Source organism: Hemitrygon akajei, chromosome 25 (genome assembly GCF_048418815.1).
Source record: "Hemitrygon akajei chromosome 25, sHemAka1.3, whole genome shotgun sequence".
NCBI classification, from domain to species: domain Eukaryota; kingdom Metazoa; phylum Chordata; class Chondrichthyes; order Myliobatiformes; family Dasyatidae; genus Hemitrygon; species Hemitrygon akajei.
This window is the reverse complement of record NC_133148.1, coordinates 27,788,076-27,808,127: the sequence shown is the minus strand read 5'-3', so window position 1 is coordinate 27,808,127 and position 20,052 is coordinate 27,788,076. Positions and strand designations below refer to the sequence as shown.

General features: G+C 40.7%; 1 protein-coding gene across 6 annotated transcripts in view; it reads left to right on the top strand.

Annotated features, from left to right (window-relative positions):
* The window catches only part of LOC140716481 (ryanodine receptor 1-like), a 560,721-nt gene that overhangs the window by 479,624 nt on the left and 61,045 nt on the right, over positions 1–20,052 (top strand). For all 6 annotated transcript variants that reach the window (XM_073029249.1, XM_073029247.1, XM_073029248.1 and 3 more), the window contains 3 exons: positions 69–157; positions 1,360–1,488; positions 6,396–6,500. In XM_073029249.1, coding sequence (XP_072885350.1) covers positions 69–157; positions 1,360–1,488; positions 6,396–6,500 — 323 coding nt within the window. The remainder of the gene's footprint in view (positions 1–68; positions 158–1,359; positions 1,489–6,395; positions 6,501–20,052) is intronic.

Genomic DNA, 20,052 nt, shown 5'->3' with positions numbered 1-20,052 from the left:
TAAAAGGACCCCTGTTATGTTCTAGACGTCTGTTAAACAGATAGATTAAAAATGTATTTTACTTTCAGATTTCCAGAATTACCTGAGGACTCAGACAGGCAACACTACAACTATCAACATCATTATTTGCACTGTCGACTACCTGCTGCGCTTACAGGTGTGTATTATGTTTTGAATTTTCTGTATTTATGTTGGCCTAAAAGTTCTTTTTATTAAGTGCGATCGTGAACAATAGCCAGATCAGAAATGCTGATCAAGTCAACTAGTTCTCAAAGAGAACTCTGATAGGCCAATCAGACGGTTCAGTGCTGCTCAATGATAGAACATTTAAAAAAATCATATGTACAATTAAGAAACATTAAAAAATAGTAGAAATATTGGACTCATGATGATCATGATGAAGTCTGCTGGAGAGAGACATTTATATACATGCTTTCCTCCATAATTCAGAGAGATTGAAGGCTAAGGTTACAGGGTGACAAAACATGACAAGAGCACTTGGAACTAAAATCTAATCCCTTCCGGGAGAAAACAGCACCTGATCTTTCTGCACTGTTCTCCAGCAGTTTAAGGACTAAGCCTTTTGAATGAAGAAACTGTTAACACTTTATTCCGTTGCAAGCTCCTGTATCGTTTTATAGCAAAGTGTCTGTAAAGAGTAATTCCAATTAAGAGTGTGTGCATAGTATCAATACAATCTCAAAAAGGAAATGTAACTAGATGGAAAAATATTGTTGTGGTAGGATAAGGCAAGTCTCCCATTCATAAAGAAGGGATCATTGGGAGTATCGTGTGTAGGTTTGGTCACCTACCTACAGGAAAGATGTAAACAAGGTTGAAAGAGTACAGAGAAAATTTACAAGGATTCTGCAGGGTCGGGAGGACCTGAGTTCTAAGGAAAGATTGAGTAAGTTAGGACTGTATTCTTTAGAATGTAGAAGATTGAGAGGAGATTTGATGGAGGTATATAAAATTCTGAGGGGTACAGATGGGGTCAATGCAAGCAGGCTTTTTCCACTGAGGTTGGATGGGATCCAGAGGTCATGGGTTAAGGGTGAAAGGTGAGAAGTTTAAGGAGAACATGAGGGGAAACTGCTTCACTCAGAGGGTCGTGAGAGTGTGGAATGAACTGCCAGTGCAAGTCAGGCATGTGAGCTCGATGTAAAAGTTTAAAAGAAGTTTGGATGCATACATGGATGGGAGGGGTATGAAGGGTTATGGTTCTGGTGCAGGTCAATGGAAGTAGGCAGTTTAAATGGTTTCGGCATGGACTAGGTGGGCCAAAGGGCTTATTTCTGTGCTGTCAGTTGTCAGTTTACAATTGTGCATGACTAATCATGTTGTCTCTTTCTGGCTTAGGAATCTATCAGTGATTTCTACTGGTACTACTCTGGAAAGGATGTCGTTGATGAGCAAGGAAAGAGGAATTTCTCCAAGGCTATGGCTGTGGCTAAGCAAGTGTTTAATAGTCTTACTGAATACATTCAGGTAATAAATCACCATCCAACATCCATCTGAAGTTTTTCTCAGATCTTAACCTTTATGTTCTAGTGAAATCTCCCACTTTTGCATTTCATGACTGCTCTGTCCTTCTGGATCAAATCTGTTACCTCTTGAGCTTTCCAAGGTTAATTAGTTACTGCCTGTTACACGCTGCTGTTTGGGGCAGCAATGAAAGTCCTCCATCACTGTCTGTCCTCGGCCATATTGTGCCCCAGGTGCGGTCCAGGGTCCTCTTTTCTGCCTCTACTGTACAGCACCAAGATGTCTTTGGTCTCCCGTGTCTCCTCCGACCCTCAGGGGATCCAATGAAGTGCTGTCCTGATGATGAAGTTGGCCTCTCTTCTCATCTTTGTGCCCAATCCATCTTTAATGTTTCTTCATGATGACTGCAGCCACGTCCTCTTGGTGACACCGAGGGAGTAGGGCGCGGTTGGAGATCTTTCCTGGCCAGAAAGTACGGAGGATCTTCCAGAGGCTCATGGTGTGAATGACTCCAGCTTGACAAGGTCATGCTCTGTCACGCTCCAGCATTCTGACCCGTACAAGAGTGTGGAGAGAAGACAGCTCTGGTGCAGCTTCACCTCGGTGTGGACACTGTACTCCTGTGTTGCTCAGTAATCTGAAGACATTTCTGGCTTTGCTGAGTCTGCACTGGATGTCGTCCTTGGCCCCACCATCCTGCAGCTTTTCAAAGACAGACATCCAACTCTGGGCACTCAGTTTTAATTGTTGATTGGCAGGTGACTTGTCTAGGTTTAATTTTGTCTTTGTTTTGGTGTTCTGGGCACCTGCTGATGCAGCCACTAAATCTGGACCTCACATCAGCAGCCATTTGGAGTCATAGAAGCAGGCCCTTCAGCCCATCTAGTTTGTGCCTGGTCCAATCAACATTTGTGGCTGACCATACTACTTCAGCTTTGGTGTCAAATCTAACCTTCAAACAGAAGACCGTTTCCAATCACGTAACTGTTCCTGCCTTGGCTCTGTAAGATTCTGCTCATTTTAACTTATTTTTAAACTTCAGTTTATAATGTAACAGAATGGACTGATGAATGTCCCGTGTCATCCAGTAGCTCACATCCAGTATAAAGAAAGAATACGCAACAAAGATGTTAGTCATAATCTGTTCCTTGGAACGTCAGAGGCCGCTACTCTAAAGGACTGTGGCACAGGTCTCTTCCTCCAACAGATTTCCTTGCTCGGTTGCTCCTTTACTCTAAACGTGTGTCGTGCTTTACTCTCACTCCACGTACCTATCCAAACCCCTCTTGAACTGGAAGCTTGGTCCACATTCTCACCACTCTGAGTGAAGAAGTTTCCCCCCATGTTCGTCTTCCACCCTTAAACCCCGACCTCAGTAGAAAAAGCCTGCCTGAATTTACCCTATCTACACCCCTCATAATCTTCTTTTCTTTCTTTTTAAATCTTTTTATTAATTTTAAGAAAAACAGATGAAATATGAATACAAAGCATTTGAGAATACATAATTAATAGTTTAAATAGACAATCAGATATATAATAATCAATATATAAGGCCTCCCAAACTCACAGTATTTATGTAAAAGAAACAGAAAAAGAGGGGAAAAAAACCCAAAAAAAAGAGGAAAAAAAACTAACCAACATGGGCCATTATATAATGTTAAATACATACAGTAGTGCCAATAACTCCGAACCTCCATCCAAATAATTAAGGATAATAAAAGTAAGGTTTAGGAAAAGTCCATTTAACTCATATGAAAATGTTGAATAAATGGTCTCCAAGTTTCTTCAAATTTAACTGAAGAATCAAAAACCACACTTCTAATTTTTTCTAAACTCAAACAAGAGATAGTTTGAGAAAACCACTGAAATACAGTTGGAGGATTAATTTCTTCTCATAATCTTGTATACCTCTATCAAATCTCCCCTCAATCTTCTACAGTCTAGGGAATAAAGTTTTAACCTGTTCAATCTTTCCTTATAACTTAGATCCCCCAGTCCCGGAAACATCCTTGTCAATTTTCTCTGTACTCTTTCAATGTTATTTGCATCTTTCCTGTAGGTAGGTGACTAAAACTGGACGGGTACTCCAAATTAGGCCTCACCACCATCTTGCCATGTGGGACAAGATTTTTTTTTTATACACAGTAGGGTAGTGAAGGATATACAACAGTGGCATTTAAGCATTTGTTAGATAGACACGTGAATACACAAGGAATGGAGGGATAGGGATCGCGTACAGGCAGATAGAATTATTTTATTTCACCGTCGTGGGCCAAAGAGCCTGTTCCTGTGATGTACTGTTCCTTTCGTTTTAACTTTAAAACTCTGCGTTTGTTTCCTAATAACTTCAAATTCCACCTTGTTTATCTCATCCAGCCTGACAGCCCTCTGAATTGTCTGCACTCCTCCAGTCCTGGCCTGTTAATCTTGATGCTTCCACCAGAGGTGGCCACATTTCCCTCCCTAAATCTCCCAACCCTCTGTTTCCATTTGCTCTTCCTGTTGGCTCCAATTTAGTTGAAGCAGTTTAGGATTTTTTCTATATTAAAGGCATTATATAAATGCAATATGTTGCTGTCGATTGAAATATCTGATCACAATTAGTTGTAGTTTCATTCATTCAAAAATGGTACAGCCCGAGGGCGGGGGTTATAAAGAGTGGCCTACACTCATTGTCCAGATGTTACCTAGAGTGTGGTTTTTTTTGTTGGCGTACACAGTCTTCAAATATTTATGTGGCACTATTTATGGTCCTTCAGCAGTCATACATGTAATTTTTAGAAGTCACAAGCACCACTGTTAGCAAAAGACACTCGTCATTATTGTTCTCAATCTCTTAAAACAGCAGTACCCAACTGTAACAGTGACAAAAAGTTGTTGGTGAATCTGAAATGGACAATTTGGAAGAAAAAACACAAGGTGGAGAGGGAACACCATCCTGTTTAATAATTGGTAAAATATTCACCAAATTGATGGATACCTGGAGAGAAGATTGACAAACTGGAGGATCCACGAGGTTTTGCTCAAATAATTATCAGCTATTTGTTCTAACATTTCAGGAAAGCTAACTCTAACAATGGTACAAGTAATGACAAACACAGGAGCTAAGGGTTTGATTCTTTTATGTATGGTTTACACTATATCTTTGTGCCATATACACAGATCAGAGTTGTCATCATTACATGAAGAACCATCGAAGTACAGGATTAGATAAATTAATTTTTAAGCCTGGTTATTAAGTTGTACATCTCCTGATCCTCTCATACTTTTGCATGGCCAGATACATCTCACTTAATCTGGCATTAAATTTGAACTAGTGTGAAACTATTTTATGTTTGTGACTTTTGATATTATGGTCTCTATAGCCAACTCCAGAGCCTTTATCAATGACCCAAACACTGGGTCTTGAGGGTTGGAAAATATTGAAGATTAATGTGACGTACATATTTAGATCATTGTCTTGATATGCTGCAGTGTTTCCTTTAACAGTACCTAATGGATAACCTCTTTATAAAATTGTGTTTCACAGTCGGTAAGCAAAGCTATCCACTCCAATTTTAGAACATAGAACAGTGCAGCACAGGAATAATCCCTTCAGCTCACAGTATCCTCAGCTGAATTAAACTAAATCTCTTCTACCTGAATGTAATCCATACCCTTCATAACCTGCGTGTGTGTATCCAACAGCTTCTCAAGTACCACTAGGATGCTGGAAATACAGACAACACACACAAAATGCTGGTGGAACGCAGCAGGCCAGGCAGCATCTATAGGGAGAAGCACTGTCAACATTTCGGGCCGAGACCCCTTGTCTTGACCCTTCGGCCCGAAACCTTGACAGTGCTTCTCCCTATAGATGCTGCCTGGCCTGCTGTGTTCCACCAGCATTTTGTGTGTGTTGTTGTTAACATCGACAGCACTTCTCCCTATAGATGCTGCCTGGCCTGCTGCGTTCCACCAGCATTTTGTGTGTGTTTCTCAAGTACCACTGTTGTATTTTGTATTTCAACTGCATCTGGCAATGTGTATGCAGGTATCCACCACTCTGCGTACAAAAAAAAATCCCTACACATCTCCTTATTCCCTCTCACCTTAAATTAATGTCCTCCAGTGCTTCACAGAAGCATTTAGACCACTAAAAGTTTCCGTAAAGTACAAGAGGACATTTGAATTAGCATGGCCCAACAAAGGTGGTGTCTTACCAGTTACAGTGTGCTCCCAATGTAAATATCAAAGTTCAAAGTAAAATTTATTATCAGAGTACATACACGTCACCACATACCACCCTGAGATTCTTTTTCCTGTGGGTATCACTCAGCAAATCTATAGAATAGTAACTCAATGAAAGAGCAAGAGTGTAGAAGACAACAAACTCTGCAAATGCAAATGTAACTAAACAGCAGTAAATAATGAGAGCATGAAATAACAAGGTAAAGAGTCCTTAAAGTGAGATCATTGGTCGTGGGAACACCTCAGTACAAGTGTGATTATCCTCCTGTTCAACAGCCTGATGGTAAGGGCTCTTGAATATGTACAAATGAATCATTGGTTAGACACAAATATTGAAGTAAACAACGTCATTGCAGTTTTTGAAATAATATTGAATCACCTACCATTAGCATTATTTTAATAGAATAAAAACTTGATTTTGAGTTTGAGAGTCTCTACTGAGGATTGCAAGATAAAGACTTTCATGTTCACTAGTTTCCCCCAGTGACTTAGTCACAGTCACAATGTTCTAAACTAGTGCTGATTATTCCAGTTGTTAATAAATAACCACTGCCTTACTTAACAATATTTTACAAAGAAATCTTCAAAAGTTTGAATGATAAATTATTGAAGCTCTGAGGAGTACTTGGGACCAGCTTGGCCGTCTGATCTGAATGACGCTGTATCTAATCGTGTTGCAGGGTCCATGCACCGGCAACCAGCAAAGCCTGGCTCACAGCAGGTTATGGGATGCAGTTGTCGGGTTTCTCCATATCTTCGCACACATGATGATGAAGCTTGCACAGGTAATGCCATTTCAGTGACAAATTAGTCAATTCTTCTAACCCAGTTTCTTCAACCCAATTTTTAAAATATTACTGTATTTTTTTTCTTGAATATTGTCCCACAGTAGAATACATACTGTACAAGTAGGTTAATGTTTTCACCTAGCAGACCTTAATTCAGCTCCAGCTAGAAAGCTGAATTGAGGTCCCCTTCTGCAGTGGAACTTCAGGTGCCTGGATCATGTCAGTTCAATGATTTCTCTGATCTGATCTAGGTATTCATGATTCCTTTCTTAATGCAAGTAATTGAAATAAGTACTAATTTTAAAAAGGGCATTTCAACGAAGCTTCAATATAACTATTCCCTAGGATTATTATACCTGGAGATTATCTGCTCAGCAATTTTCCTTATGTTTTTTTTACTCACTAGCGTCTTGGTTGTATGTGAAAGAATTACCTTTATTCTGTTTCTATCAAACCTATAATTCGTACTTACCCATGAGCATTATATGAATATCCTTATGAAAGTATATTCAGTGACTTTTAGTCTATGAGTTTCAAACACAGTTTTGTATCTGAAAGCAAATTTGAAAGAGGCTGTAGTGGAAAGCTATGAAATCACTTTAAAACTACAAGAGAATCTTTCAACAATTAAGTCCATTATATCATTCACCAATGTTGAACACTTAAAGATTAAAATATTAGCTTTAATAATATATACTGCTTTAATAGTATTTTGTTTAATAGTATATTGATCGCTTGTTTTCAGTCTTTCAAGTTTTAGTAGTAGACTTCAGTTAAATGTTGCCATTAGTTAAGAAAACTTGGTCCTGAATTTCTGAAGAGAAATAATGTTTTCAGCCTTGACATTGAGGAAATTGACCATCATTCTCTTTAGCACATGCATGCTTGTTGCACACTTTAATGTTGTATTAACAGTATTGCTGATTCCCTGCTTCTTCACAGGTTACATTATCTTACAATAGAACATAGAATAGTACAGCACATTACAGGCCCTTCAGCCCACAATGTTGTGCCGACCCTCAAACCCTGCCTCCCATATAACCCCCCCACCTTAAATTCCTCCATATACCTGTCTAGTAGACTCTTAAACTTCACTAGTGTATCTGCCTCCACTACTGACTCAGGCAGTGCATTCCACGCACCAACCACTCTCTGAGTAAAAGACCTTCCTCTAATATCCCCCTTGAACTTCCCTCCCCTTACCTTAAAGCCATGTCCTCTTGTATTGAGCAGTGGTGCCCCGGGGAAGAGGCGCTGGCTGTCCACTCTATCTATTCCTCTTAATATCTTGCACACCTCTATCATGTCTCCTCTCATCCTCCTTCCCTCCAAAGAGTAAAGCACCAGCTCCCTTAATCTCCAATCATGATCCATACTCTCTAAACCAGGCAGCATCCTGGTAAATCTCCTCTGTACCCTTTCCAATGCTTCCACATCCTTCCTATAGTGAGGTGACCAGAACTGGACACAGTACTCCAAGTGTGGCCTAACCAGAGTTTTATAGAGCTGCATCATTACATCGCGACTCTTAAACTCTATCCCTCGACTTATGAAAGCTAACATCCCATAAGCTTTCTTAAATACCCTATCTACCTGTGAGGCAACTTTCAGGGATCTGTGGACATGTACCAGCAGATCCCTCTGCTCCTCCACACTACCAAGTATCCTGCCAAGTATAATTTCCAGTATAAGATTATAGACCATAAGACGTGGGAGCAGAATTAGGCCATTTGGCCCATCAAGTCTGCTCCACCATTTAATCATGGCCGATCCTTTTTTTTCCTTCAGCCCCACTCCCCAGTCTTCTCCCCATAACCTTTGATGCCGTGGCCAATCAAGAACCTATCAATCTCCGCCTTAAATACACCCAACAACCTGGCCTCTACAGCTGCCTGTGGTAAGAAACACCACAAATTCACCATCTTCTGTCTAAATAGATTTCTCTGCATCTCCGTTTTAAATGGACGCCCCTCTATTCTGAGGCTGTGCCTTCTTGTCCTGGACTCCCCCACCACGGGAAACATTCTTTCCATATTTACTCTGTCTAGGCCTTTCAACGTTCAAAAGATTTCAATGAGATCTCCCCTCATCCTTCTAAATTCCTACGAGTTCTGGCCCAGAGCCATCAATCGCTCCTCATATGATAACCCTTTCATTCCCAGAATCATCCTTGTGAACCTCCTCTGAACCCTCTCCAATGCTAGCACATCTTTTCTTAGATAAGGGGCCCAAAACTGTCCACATATTCAAGGTGAGGCCTCGCCAGTGCCTTATAAAACTTCAGCATTTATAATCATAAAAACAAAACGAACCTATGAAAATTTTCTACAGACCACTCCACTGGCCACACAATCCAGTTCATTGTGCTTCTGTCCAGATGTTACTATACAAAACACCTGCAAAATCCTGTCATGAAACTGACTGGGAAAATTGACCCTTAAAGCATTTTCAATCATTGAAAGTTTGCAGACATTAAGTGATGTTGGCCACAGCCCAAACTGCAAGATTGGCCGTTAGACAGAGCGAAGACTAACTTGAGTAAATTATACAGAAGTAATTGAAAGAACATAACCCAAAGAGTAATTTTAGGACTTAGAAAAAAGAAGAAAAAGACTGCTTATACCAAAATTAATTTAGGAAGGTGTATTAATATTCAATTAATAATCATTACAGGACCCCTGGATTTTGTAGCAATGGATGACTTAGAGACTTAATGTATGAAATATAAACCTGGGTTGCAAGGTGCAATACTGTCTAGAGTAATATCTTTCCATGCCTAGCTTTTGAAGCATTCATTCATAAAGAGTTTAATCATTTATCCTAAAAGGTTTTAATTTTTCATTATTGTCATTGTTTGAATAGAAACAAGATAGCTGAATATTATTTTTTAAATATAAATATTTGTATTTCCCTAGCATCTATTGAATGTTTTAATTGTTTAGTTCTGGAGGTAGTTCATGTCCCGAGAAGCTGAATGAAATATTTACTAAAGAATGTTTATGGATATACTGTACCAGCAATGTTACCTGAAGTACTTTGGAGAAAATAGTCTGATCCTGGAACTATTTCATGATATCAACAATTTATATTTTAAAAAATTCTACCAGTAATTTGTAGGATTTGTTTCTGTAGTTATACTTGTGTTTGAGTAAAAGACTGTGTACTTTATATAGAAAATGCAGGGAAGAGGAATGAATTTGATCTATTTCCTGCAAAGTGTCTAAATATCATTTTTATTCTGGTGAACAACAGATGCCTGATAATCGAGGATCCAGAAATAGCGTAAGAAATTCTGTGTACCGCAGCTGCCATCTCATGCAAGCTGTTTGTCATAAATGCTGTCATTTTATTATTTTTCATCTGGGCATAAAACTCTGCAGTCTTTAATTATTTGTTTCGGGTGGTACGTCAGGCTTAACTTTCGCTTTTTATCAAAATGCTCTAGTTGCTGTTGAATTTAAGTGGTTTACCTAAGGTGGGATTAAGTATCTGTTCAAGCACAAGGAATGGAAGGTCCACGTCTTAAGCATCGATTTCAACGTCAGGCGCTTTTAGCAGTGTATATAGGAATGGCTTTTAAACTGAATGAAAGCAGAATGGGCAAGGTGGCTATTTCCCCTGAGAAGCTGACCCATACTACTTGTGTTTTGTAAACTGAATGTGATGGGTAGTCACTAAAGGGACAGTCTGCCTCCAGTTTAAGACAAGACTGCATATAAGTAAGGTCACAGCAGAACTCACTAAGCACGTTAACTGGCTTCAGAAATCACCAAATTTACTTAGAGCCAATTAACTGGTTAATGGCCATGAAAGAAATAATTTAACAAGTGATTTCAAATGCTCTTTATATTTTTACATTCAATATCATTTCCCAGAATAGGTAAAAATTAACTTTTCTGTTCGAACGTTGCTTTGGGAGATTGTTTTATTTCTTTAAAAAAAAAGAGATTGATGCAAGGACAGTGCGCTTTCTGTTCTCTGAAACTTTCATCCATCCTATTTGTGAACTATTAATGTCTATCAGGCCATCTACATTATGCCTAATTTTGCTCTCCATCCATTGCTATATGTTTAAACCTTCTGCCAGGATCGCAATACATTTCAGCCCACCAGTATTGTTGATGTTATTCCCTGAGTAAACTGCAGGGGAAACATTTCTGGTGTTAAGATAGTTGCATCGCATTACTTGTAACCAAAAATGAATATCAGACAACTTTGAAGCTAAAACTTGCATCCATCTTGTTATGCTGACACGCTGATGTGTTAACAGTATAATCGCTTTATTGTCTGAGAGAGGAACAATTGTTCGTTTTCTTAAATCTTCCATCAGGTCAATGTATGACTTTGCCTTTGTATGATCCATTGTAATCTCTGCATTATGAAATAGTGTGTCTATACATTCCAGAACAAGAAATTAACATCAGCCTTTATGGTATATTAATCAAATACTAGATTTTACACTATTTACTTAAAACTTTTGTAACATTGTGTCTTTTTCAGGCATTCTTACAACCAACACACACAAAATGCTGGAGGAACTCAGCAGGTCAGGCAGCATCTATGGAAAAGAGTAAACAGTCGATGTTTTGAGTGGAGACCCTTCATCAGGACTGGGTCTTGGCCCGAAATGTCTTTTTCATAGGCGCTACCTGACCTGCTGAGTTCCTCCAGAAATTCAGGTGCGTTGCTTTGGATTTCCAGCATCTCTAGATTTTCTCGTGTTTCTGATTCTAACAACCGGATAGAATTGTATCCTTAAAGTATTCAGGGTTTATGTTGCAACTTTTTTACTGTCTGTAAGTACCCCCTCACTCTTCCATTGCTAGTTCGTATAGTCATAGGACACTACAATACAGAAACAGGCCCTTCAGCCCATCTAGTCTGTGCTGTACTGTTAATCTGCCTAGTCTAAAATAAAATAAACATTTAGCTCAGGTTATATTAGTCTTAAACATCGGAATACCATGTACAATTAAACCTCTTATTGGTTTATTTTCAAATACAACAATCACCAGGTTAGAACTTCTCTTGGACGGCCCTATATTTTTTTATATGTAACATGAGTAAATTGGGTGTAAAACCTGATCACGCAATTTGATAATCTCCTTTCTGACTGCTAACACACCTTCCCAAAAATGAAGCATATGACACGTGTAGAGGCCAGAGGACATGTTCAGTCTGGGCAACCATCGGACATTTGGCCTCAGGTTAGACGAAGTTCCATAGTTTGCGTGAGACAATTTGTAGTTCCATAATCTGTAACACAGAGGTATGCTCTGTGTTGGAATTGCTTGCACTGGAAGAACAGGGCTTCCTTTAGTTCTTTTAATTCAGACTGCAGGCCAATTCTCGCTCTGGAGACCTGCTGAGGTGCAAAGCAGCATCAGGAGGTTGAAATCCATGGTGGTCACTTGACAGGACTCGCGAGGGGGAAAGGCGTGGACTCGTAGAGAGGTGCAGCATGGAGACGGGCCTTTCAGCCTAACTCATCCTCATCAACTGTCCATCTTAATCCCATCTTCCAGCACTTGGCCAACAGCTTTCTATGCTTAAGTAATTCAAGTACTCTCCAGCCACTCCTTCCCTGCTGTCCCTGACACTCTGCTTCCACCACTCTCTCTGGCATCGTATCTCAGGTACTCCTCAATCTCCCGGTGAAAAAGGTACCTCTCAGGCCCACTCTGAATCACTTGCTCCTCATTATAAACCTACGTCCTCAAATTTTATTCATGTCTCGTAAAGGGAAAGGTTTCTGCAGTCTTGCCCTAACTATATCCCTCATGATTTCATATACCCCACAATTGTTTGTTTGTTATGTGCCATGTTGTATGATGTGGGCAAAAATGACCATGATTGTTCTTGGCAAATTTTTTCTACAGAAGTGGTTTGCCACTGCCTTCTTCAGGGCAGTGTCTTTACGAGACGGGTGACCCCAGCCATTATCAATACTCTTCAGAGATTGTCTGCCTGGCATCAGTGGTCGCATAACTTTGTGATCTGCACCGGCTGCTCGTACGACCGTCCACCACCTGCCCCCATGGCTTCACGTGTCCCTGATTTTGGGGGTGGAGGGTGGGGGGCCTAAGCTGGTGCTACACCATGCCCAAAGGTGACCTGCAGACTAGCGAAGGGAAGGAGTGCCTAACACCTCCTCTGATAAGAGACACATTTCCACCCCGCCACCCTGCCTCAATTGTAACCCCTTTTGTCCCTCTCCAGTGGTGGCCTGGAGGGAAGCAGGGGTGAGGGGGGTTTCAGAAAACCTGACCACAGCGGCAGCAGTAGCTGGTGATTAGGTGTCAGAGAGAGCACTTGGGAAGGAGCACACACATGCCTGATGGGAAAGGTCGGTTTACTGGCAGGTGAATCGACGAGGTGGAAACTCTCCTGGTTCTTACTCCACAGTTAATTGTACAAAGCATTATCACACGTGTTTTGAACAGCTACATTTCCTGATAGCAAGTAAGCCTCGCCACCTGTAGTTGAGTACTGACTGACTGTTAGATTAGAGGCAACTGCCTCATCACAATACAGTGGATTCTAGTTAATTGGGACACGTTGGTGTTTTGTATTTAATACTTCAGTTAAATTTGTGTAATACTGTAAACATACTGTTTGATTAAGCATTCTGTGGTGTTTGCATAATGCATTGTAGGTTATATGTAAAAGTACACGAATGGCATACGTCATTACACCACCACATCTTCAGTGCACGTCTCACAAAAGTAAGAAATGTAGTACACACGCATCTCCCGGCTGTGTTTTTCTTTCGATTAGTTTTATGTTTTGGAGTTACAAAACATAACGGTGGCAACGAACCCAAGGTGGCTACCTACCTGTTGAAGCACAGTGAAATGTTCGAGTTTTTAAAAAAGGCAGAAAATGGACAATATTCACGGGTTCATAAACAGTGAGTACTGGGCAATGGTAATAATAAATTTTAAAAGATCAGAAATGGCTGGCTACATCAGGAAGATAGATGCATTCAATTGCACAAGTGATAACTGGATGTTCTATGCTGAGCAAATTGAACAGTATCTTGAAGAAAATGAAGTAGCCAATGAAAAGTGAGTGCCAGTTTTGCTGAATGCATTGGGTGGAAAAGCATACAGTTTGCTGATATTGTGAAAATAATCCAAGAACATTTAGAACTGAAGCCATTGTTGATTGCAGAACACTTTAGGTTTCATAAGCAGAATCAAAAGGAAGGGGAATCCATTTCAGCATACGTGACTGAATTGAAGAGATTGTCTGAGCATTGTCATTTCAATAATGGGCTTAATGATGCACTGAGAGATTGTTTGGTTTGTGGAATCTTACAAGAAAGCATTCAAAAAGAATTCCTAACTGAAGCACAACTCACATTTAAAAGAACAGTTGAAATCGCTGTGTGAATGGAAACCATAGTAGAGACACAATTGAGTTGCAGTCAGGAATGAAAGTGACTGTGAATAAAATTGCAACATCTGAACAGAAACCTGAATGGCCAAACAAATTCTGTTACCATCATGGCAGTGACTCACAAACCAATGCAGGTTTAAGGGCAAAACTTGCAGAAAATGCAGCAAAGTAGGACACGCACAAAGAGCATGTCTGTCAGTCAGTCAGCATGTCTGTCAATCAATGGACTGCACAGGGAAGAGAAAAAAGTCAAGTTGCTGTTTCCAAAAGAGCACTAATCTGCAAGCTGTTGATGAAAACTCTAATGATGATGAGAGTGACAAGGACTGGCTAGCCTTGAGATTTACAATGTGAAAACTAACAATAGACGAACAATGTGTCTTTCACCAGAAGTGAGCAGCAGATTAATTAAAATGGAATTGTGCACTGGCTCAGCTGTTTCAGTCATTCCACAAAATGAGTTTAAACGGCATTTCAAAGATACTGAACTGAAGCCTGCAGATATCCAACTAAGAACTTATACTGGGGGAAAAGAAAACTGTGGGAACGGCATTTGTAACAGTGAAGTACAACAACCAACAAGGAGTGTGATCAGCTGAGACAACTGCAACTTGATTGGTGAGCTATCCACCATCCCCTGCAATAGAGTTAACTGAAAGCCAAGTGCATCCCACATCCCCTGGAAGAATCAACTAAAAGCAAATTAAGAAAGGTAGTAGATCATGCTAGAGCAGTGCTCAAGGATAACATTGGAGAACTAAAACATATCCAGGGTAAAATAGTGTTAAATGAAGATGCCACACTCAAGTTCTACAAAGCTCATCCAATTCCTTATACCATCCGTGATAAAGACCACATGGAGGCTGAAGGAATTCTTTGCGAGGCTGAGTGGACCCGTGGGCAACACAGGTGTCCCAGTAGCAAAGAAGAATCGGTCTTTCAGGATCTTAAGATCGCCCTCAGCCCAGTACAGAAAGTCAATCAATACACTCTGCCCAGGATGGAAGATACCTTTGCAAACCTCTCTGGAGGAAAACACTTCAAGCAAAGTAGACTTGGCTGAGGCCTACTGACAGATGGAGATGGAAGAAGAATCCATCAGCACTCAGAAAGGGCTTTATCACTACAATAGGCTTCTTTGTGGAGTGGCATCTGCACCTGCACTCTGGCAGAAAGCTATGGCCTAGTTCCTGCAAGGCTGTCCAGGCACCCGGTGTTACCCGGATGACATCATTGTTACTGGTGAGGACGAAAAGGAACATCTCCAAAATCTCAAACAGCATGAGAAAGATTAGAGGATTATGGGTTGAGAGTATAACACAACAAGTATGAATTCTTTAAAGCAAGCATCACTTACTGTGGTCACACCATTGACATACAAGAATTACATCAGTGTGCTGAGAAAGTTCAAGATGCTCCAAAGCCGAAGAATGTGTCACATTTGTAGTCCTTTTTAGGTTCTTTTCAATGACTATAACAGGTTCCTGCCAAACCTGGCTACTGTGCTCCACTCCTTGAACTCGTTACTACAGATCGGGAAGAAATGGCAATGGACAAAGCAGTGTGAGGTTGCTTTCCAGAAAGCAAAGGAAATGGTGACGTCAAACACTGTACTCACACGTGATGATCCACATCGTCCAGTGAAGCTTGCCTACCTTATGGTATAGGTGCAGTCTTGTCACATGTTATGTGTGATGGAAGTGAACGCCCCATAGCCTTTGCATCATGTTCCCTTACCGCTGCAGAGAAAAATTAGGCACAGATTGACAGAGAGGCCTGGAGTCTGGTTTCAATCGGTACTTGTACGGGAGAGTGTTGACCTTCAATACTGACTGTCAGCCAGTGGTGTCCACAGGAGGGTGTTCTACGAACAACAGCAGCACAAATGCAGAGATGAGCTCTGTCCCAGGAGGACACAAGTACAAGATCAAATGTGAGAGAACAACTGATCAAGGAAATGCTGATGGATTGTCCCGTTTACCCTTGGAAAAGAAAATGCCTGAAAAATTTACAAAAGAGAACACTCCTCTTGATGGAATCTCCTGAATACAAATCAGAAGTCTCCCTATTATGGCAGGGATGATCCAAAGGAGACCAGAAAAGACCCCACACTGCCTCAGGTCTACAAAGCAACCCAAAATGGCTGGAATGTGCAGCAGAAATTCCAGTTCCACTATTTTCACCAGGGTTGGGATGAACTTGCCATTGACAGAGGTTGAAATTGAGAATTTTGTACTATCCAAGCTGAGAGGTAAAGTGTTAGTGTTAAAGTGTTACATGCCAGTCATCTAGGTGTGGTCAAGATGAAAGCATTGGCTCAAAGCTTCAGTGGTGTGGGATAGATCGGCAAATTGAACAGAATCAGAATCAGAATCCTGTATTATCGCCAAGTATGAGGACACATACAGGGAATTTGATGCCGGTTTCCCTGAGCTCTCTCTGTACAGAATTAAAAGCAAACAAAAACAATAGTGCAAATAATCATAAACTATATACAATGAGGTCCACCTCATCGAATGTACAGGTGGACTTGATTTATAATAGACTAAAATTCAATGTTCATAAGACTGACGGCATACGGAAAGAAACTGTTTTTGTACCTATTTGTCCTGGCATACAGTGATCTAAAGCACCTACCAGAAGGAAGGAGTTGGAACAGGTGACGTCCAGGGTGTGATGGGTCTACAATAATGCTGCTTGCTCGCTTCCTGACTCTAGATGTATATAAGTCCTGGATCGAGGGCAGCTTCACACCAATAATCCTTTCCGCAGCCCTGACGGTTCTTTGGAGTCTATTCTTATCTTGTTTGGTAGCTGATCCAAACCAGACAGTGATGGACGAACAGACAACAGACTGGATTATTCCTGAATAGAATTGAATCAGCAGCTCCTGAGGCAGGTTGTACTTCCTGATTCTGATTCTGCCAAGCAGAGTGACCCATTCCTCCCACTGCCCCCATCATAAAAGACATTATCCCACAAGAGTATGAAATCTTCCATGACAATTAAATCTTTAGGCTTGAATGAGGCAATTTAAAATTTACCATATTATAGATGTTTGTATAGTATATGTATTATTTAAGTTTACTGTATAAATTTATTTATGTATGTATATATGCCGAGATGCATTCTATGTTGAGTTTGTGTTTATACAGTGGCTAAACAGGGAGGAATGTTATGTATTTAATATTTCAGTAATATTTGAGTAATATTGTAAATATATTGTTTGCTTAAGCATTATTTGGTGTTTACATAATTTATTTTGGGTTATTTGTAAAAGTGTGTGAATGGCGTATGTCATAACACCACCGCGTCATTAACGCACGCCTCACTAAATTAAGAAGTGAAGTACACATGCATCTCCTTGCTCCATGTTGTTCCTTCGAGTGGTTTTTATGTTTTGGAGTTGCAAAACATAACAATTGGGGTCAGTAATTTTGTCTCAATTAAGTTGCTGCCCCAATTGACCGAACTTCCATGGAAATAGTTAAAAAGGTATAAAAATTCCAAACCACTGTTTAACGGAGTAGCAAATTATGTATTTAAGTAAAATACAGAACAAATTAGAACACGAGCAGAATCAGGTTTAATATCACTGTCATACATCATCAAGTTCATTATTTTGTGGCAGCAGTACATTGCAATACAAAATAAAAAATATAAATTACAGTAAGTATATATATATAGATATCAATTAAATAAGTAGTAAAAAAAAACAGAGGGAAAAAGATATTGAGGTATTGTTTATGGGTCCATTGTCCATTCAGATATCGGATACAGAAGGGAAGAAGCTGTTCCTGAAACATTGAGTGTGTGGCTTCAGGCTTCTCTACCTCCTTCTTGATGATAGCAATGAGAAAAGGACCTGTCCTGGGCAATGGGGTCCTTACTGATGGATGCTGCCTCCTTGAGGCATCAGTGTCTTCAGTGCTGGGAAGGATAGAGCTCCTGATGGAACTGGCTGAGTTTACAACTTCCTGCAGCTTTTTCCCATCTTGTACGGTGGCCCCTCCATGCCGGAGAATGATGCAGCCAGTTAGAATGCTCTCCACAGTACACCTGTAGAAATTCGTGAGCGTCTTTAGTGACGTACCAATTCTCCTCAAACTCCTAATGAAATATAGCTCAAATACAAGGAAATCTGCAGATGCTGGAAATTCAAGCAACCCACACACAAAATGCTGGTGGAACACAGCAGGCCAGGCAGCATCTATAGGAAGAAGTACAGTCAACGTTTCAGGCCGAGACCCTTCGTCAGGACCCGTCAGGAATGAAATATAGCTGCTGTCTTGCTTTTGTAATTGCGCCAATATGTTGGGCCCAGGATAAATCCTGAAATGTTGACACTTAGTATCTTGGAGGTGTTCACCCCTTCCACTTCTGATCCCTCGATGAGGGGCTGGTGTGCGTTCTCTCGACTTCCACTTTCTGAAGTCCACAGTCAGTTCTTTGGTCTTACAGATGTTGCGTGCAAGGTTGTTGCTGCAACACCACTCCATCTTGTCTGCTTCTTCATCACCATCTGAAATTCAGCCAACGATAGTTTGTGTCGTCGGCAAATTTATGGATGGCATTTGAGCTGTGCCGAGTCACACAATCATGGTTGTAAAGAGAGTAGAGCAGTAGGCTGCATACATCCTTGAGGTGCACCGGTGTTGATTGTCAGCGAGGAGGAGATGTTATTTCTGATCTGCACAGATGGTGGTCTCCCAGCGAGGAAGTCAAAGATCTAGTTTCAGAGGCATACAGAAACCTAGGTTTTGGAACTTGCTGACTAGAACCGAGGGTATGATAGTGTTGAACACTAAGCTGTAGTCGATAAACAGCAGCCTGACGTAGGTAAAATTCTGGTAAGTTGATGGCTTTTGGATGCAACAGCCTTTTGGAGGCCTAGCAAAGGTGTTTATTGTCTTTTTTTTAAACATCTTTATGGTGACAGGACAATGCTGGACATTAATAACTTCAAGTGTTGCAGGTATACCACATCAATGAACTACTCGTCTGTGGAAGAACTGGATGGTGCAGACCATGTTACTGCCTCCTACAGGAAGGCATCGGAATCGATGCGCAAAGGTGGTGTTCAGCCTAACAGCGAGATATCATCTTGAACGTTTCTTTTACGATCTCAAGACCTGTTGGAGATTGATATTGTAAAATGCTGCAAGTCCATTTCCCTTGTTTATTGGAAAGGCAGACAGCGGGGCAGCGCCGTGGCCTCTGTTGTAGAGAGGGCTCGGTCTCAAGCCGTAGGCTTGCCTGTTGCAGCCGTCCAGGAGAGGAGGCGTCGAAGGCAGTGGATGCTGGATTGGGGGCTGGCCCCTCCCAGCAGTGCTGCCCTCCAGTGTTCGATTGGTGGAATGACAAACTGGAAAACTTACATGCTTACATAGACTGCTGACAACTACTTGTTCTTGCTGATAACACCCATGCACCATCAATTTATAGGACATGTCACTCAGGGACTCAGGCTATAATATACATTTTTTGTGTGACTGTATGTTTACTGCTATCTTATATGTGCTATATGTGCCTTGTACTGCGAATGACTGTTGGTACAGTGTTTTACAACTTGCCCCCAGAAGAACGCTGTTTCATTTGGCTGTATTTTTGGGTATTTATGTCCCGTGGAATGATAATTGAGCTTGAACTTGGATTACTTCTACAGTTCTATAAAACTGTGTACTAGTTTCTAATATGGGCAGAGAAATCCTGTGTATGCTGCCTATTAACTAAATGGACAAAGTCTTTGCTGATACCTAGTGCTACCCATTAACTAACGACCCACCTTCAAAATTAAAAAGCAAAATGATCAAAAAACCATTGCATTTTGAATCAGCATCTGTTAGCCCAAATGGATAACATAAGCATACTCCACTGATAACTACTGTATTTAAAAACTATTTGCTCTAAGCACTGTGTAGTGTCTAACAGACACGCAAGTGGCCAGCCATTTCTGGCACCTCCGAGCTTGAATACTTGAAACCATAGTGAGCAAACCAGTTCTGCATTGTCTTATTGTTTATTTCTCTCTAACAAAAATCACTGCTTTTTGAACACAAACAGGCACAACTGACACTATCTAAAAACTGTTCGCTCTGGTGACTAATGGCTGCATAAGTGCATGTGATTGATGCTAACTAGAAACCGT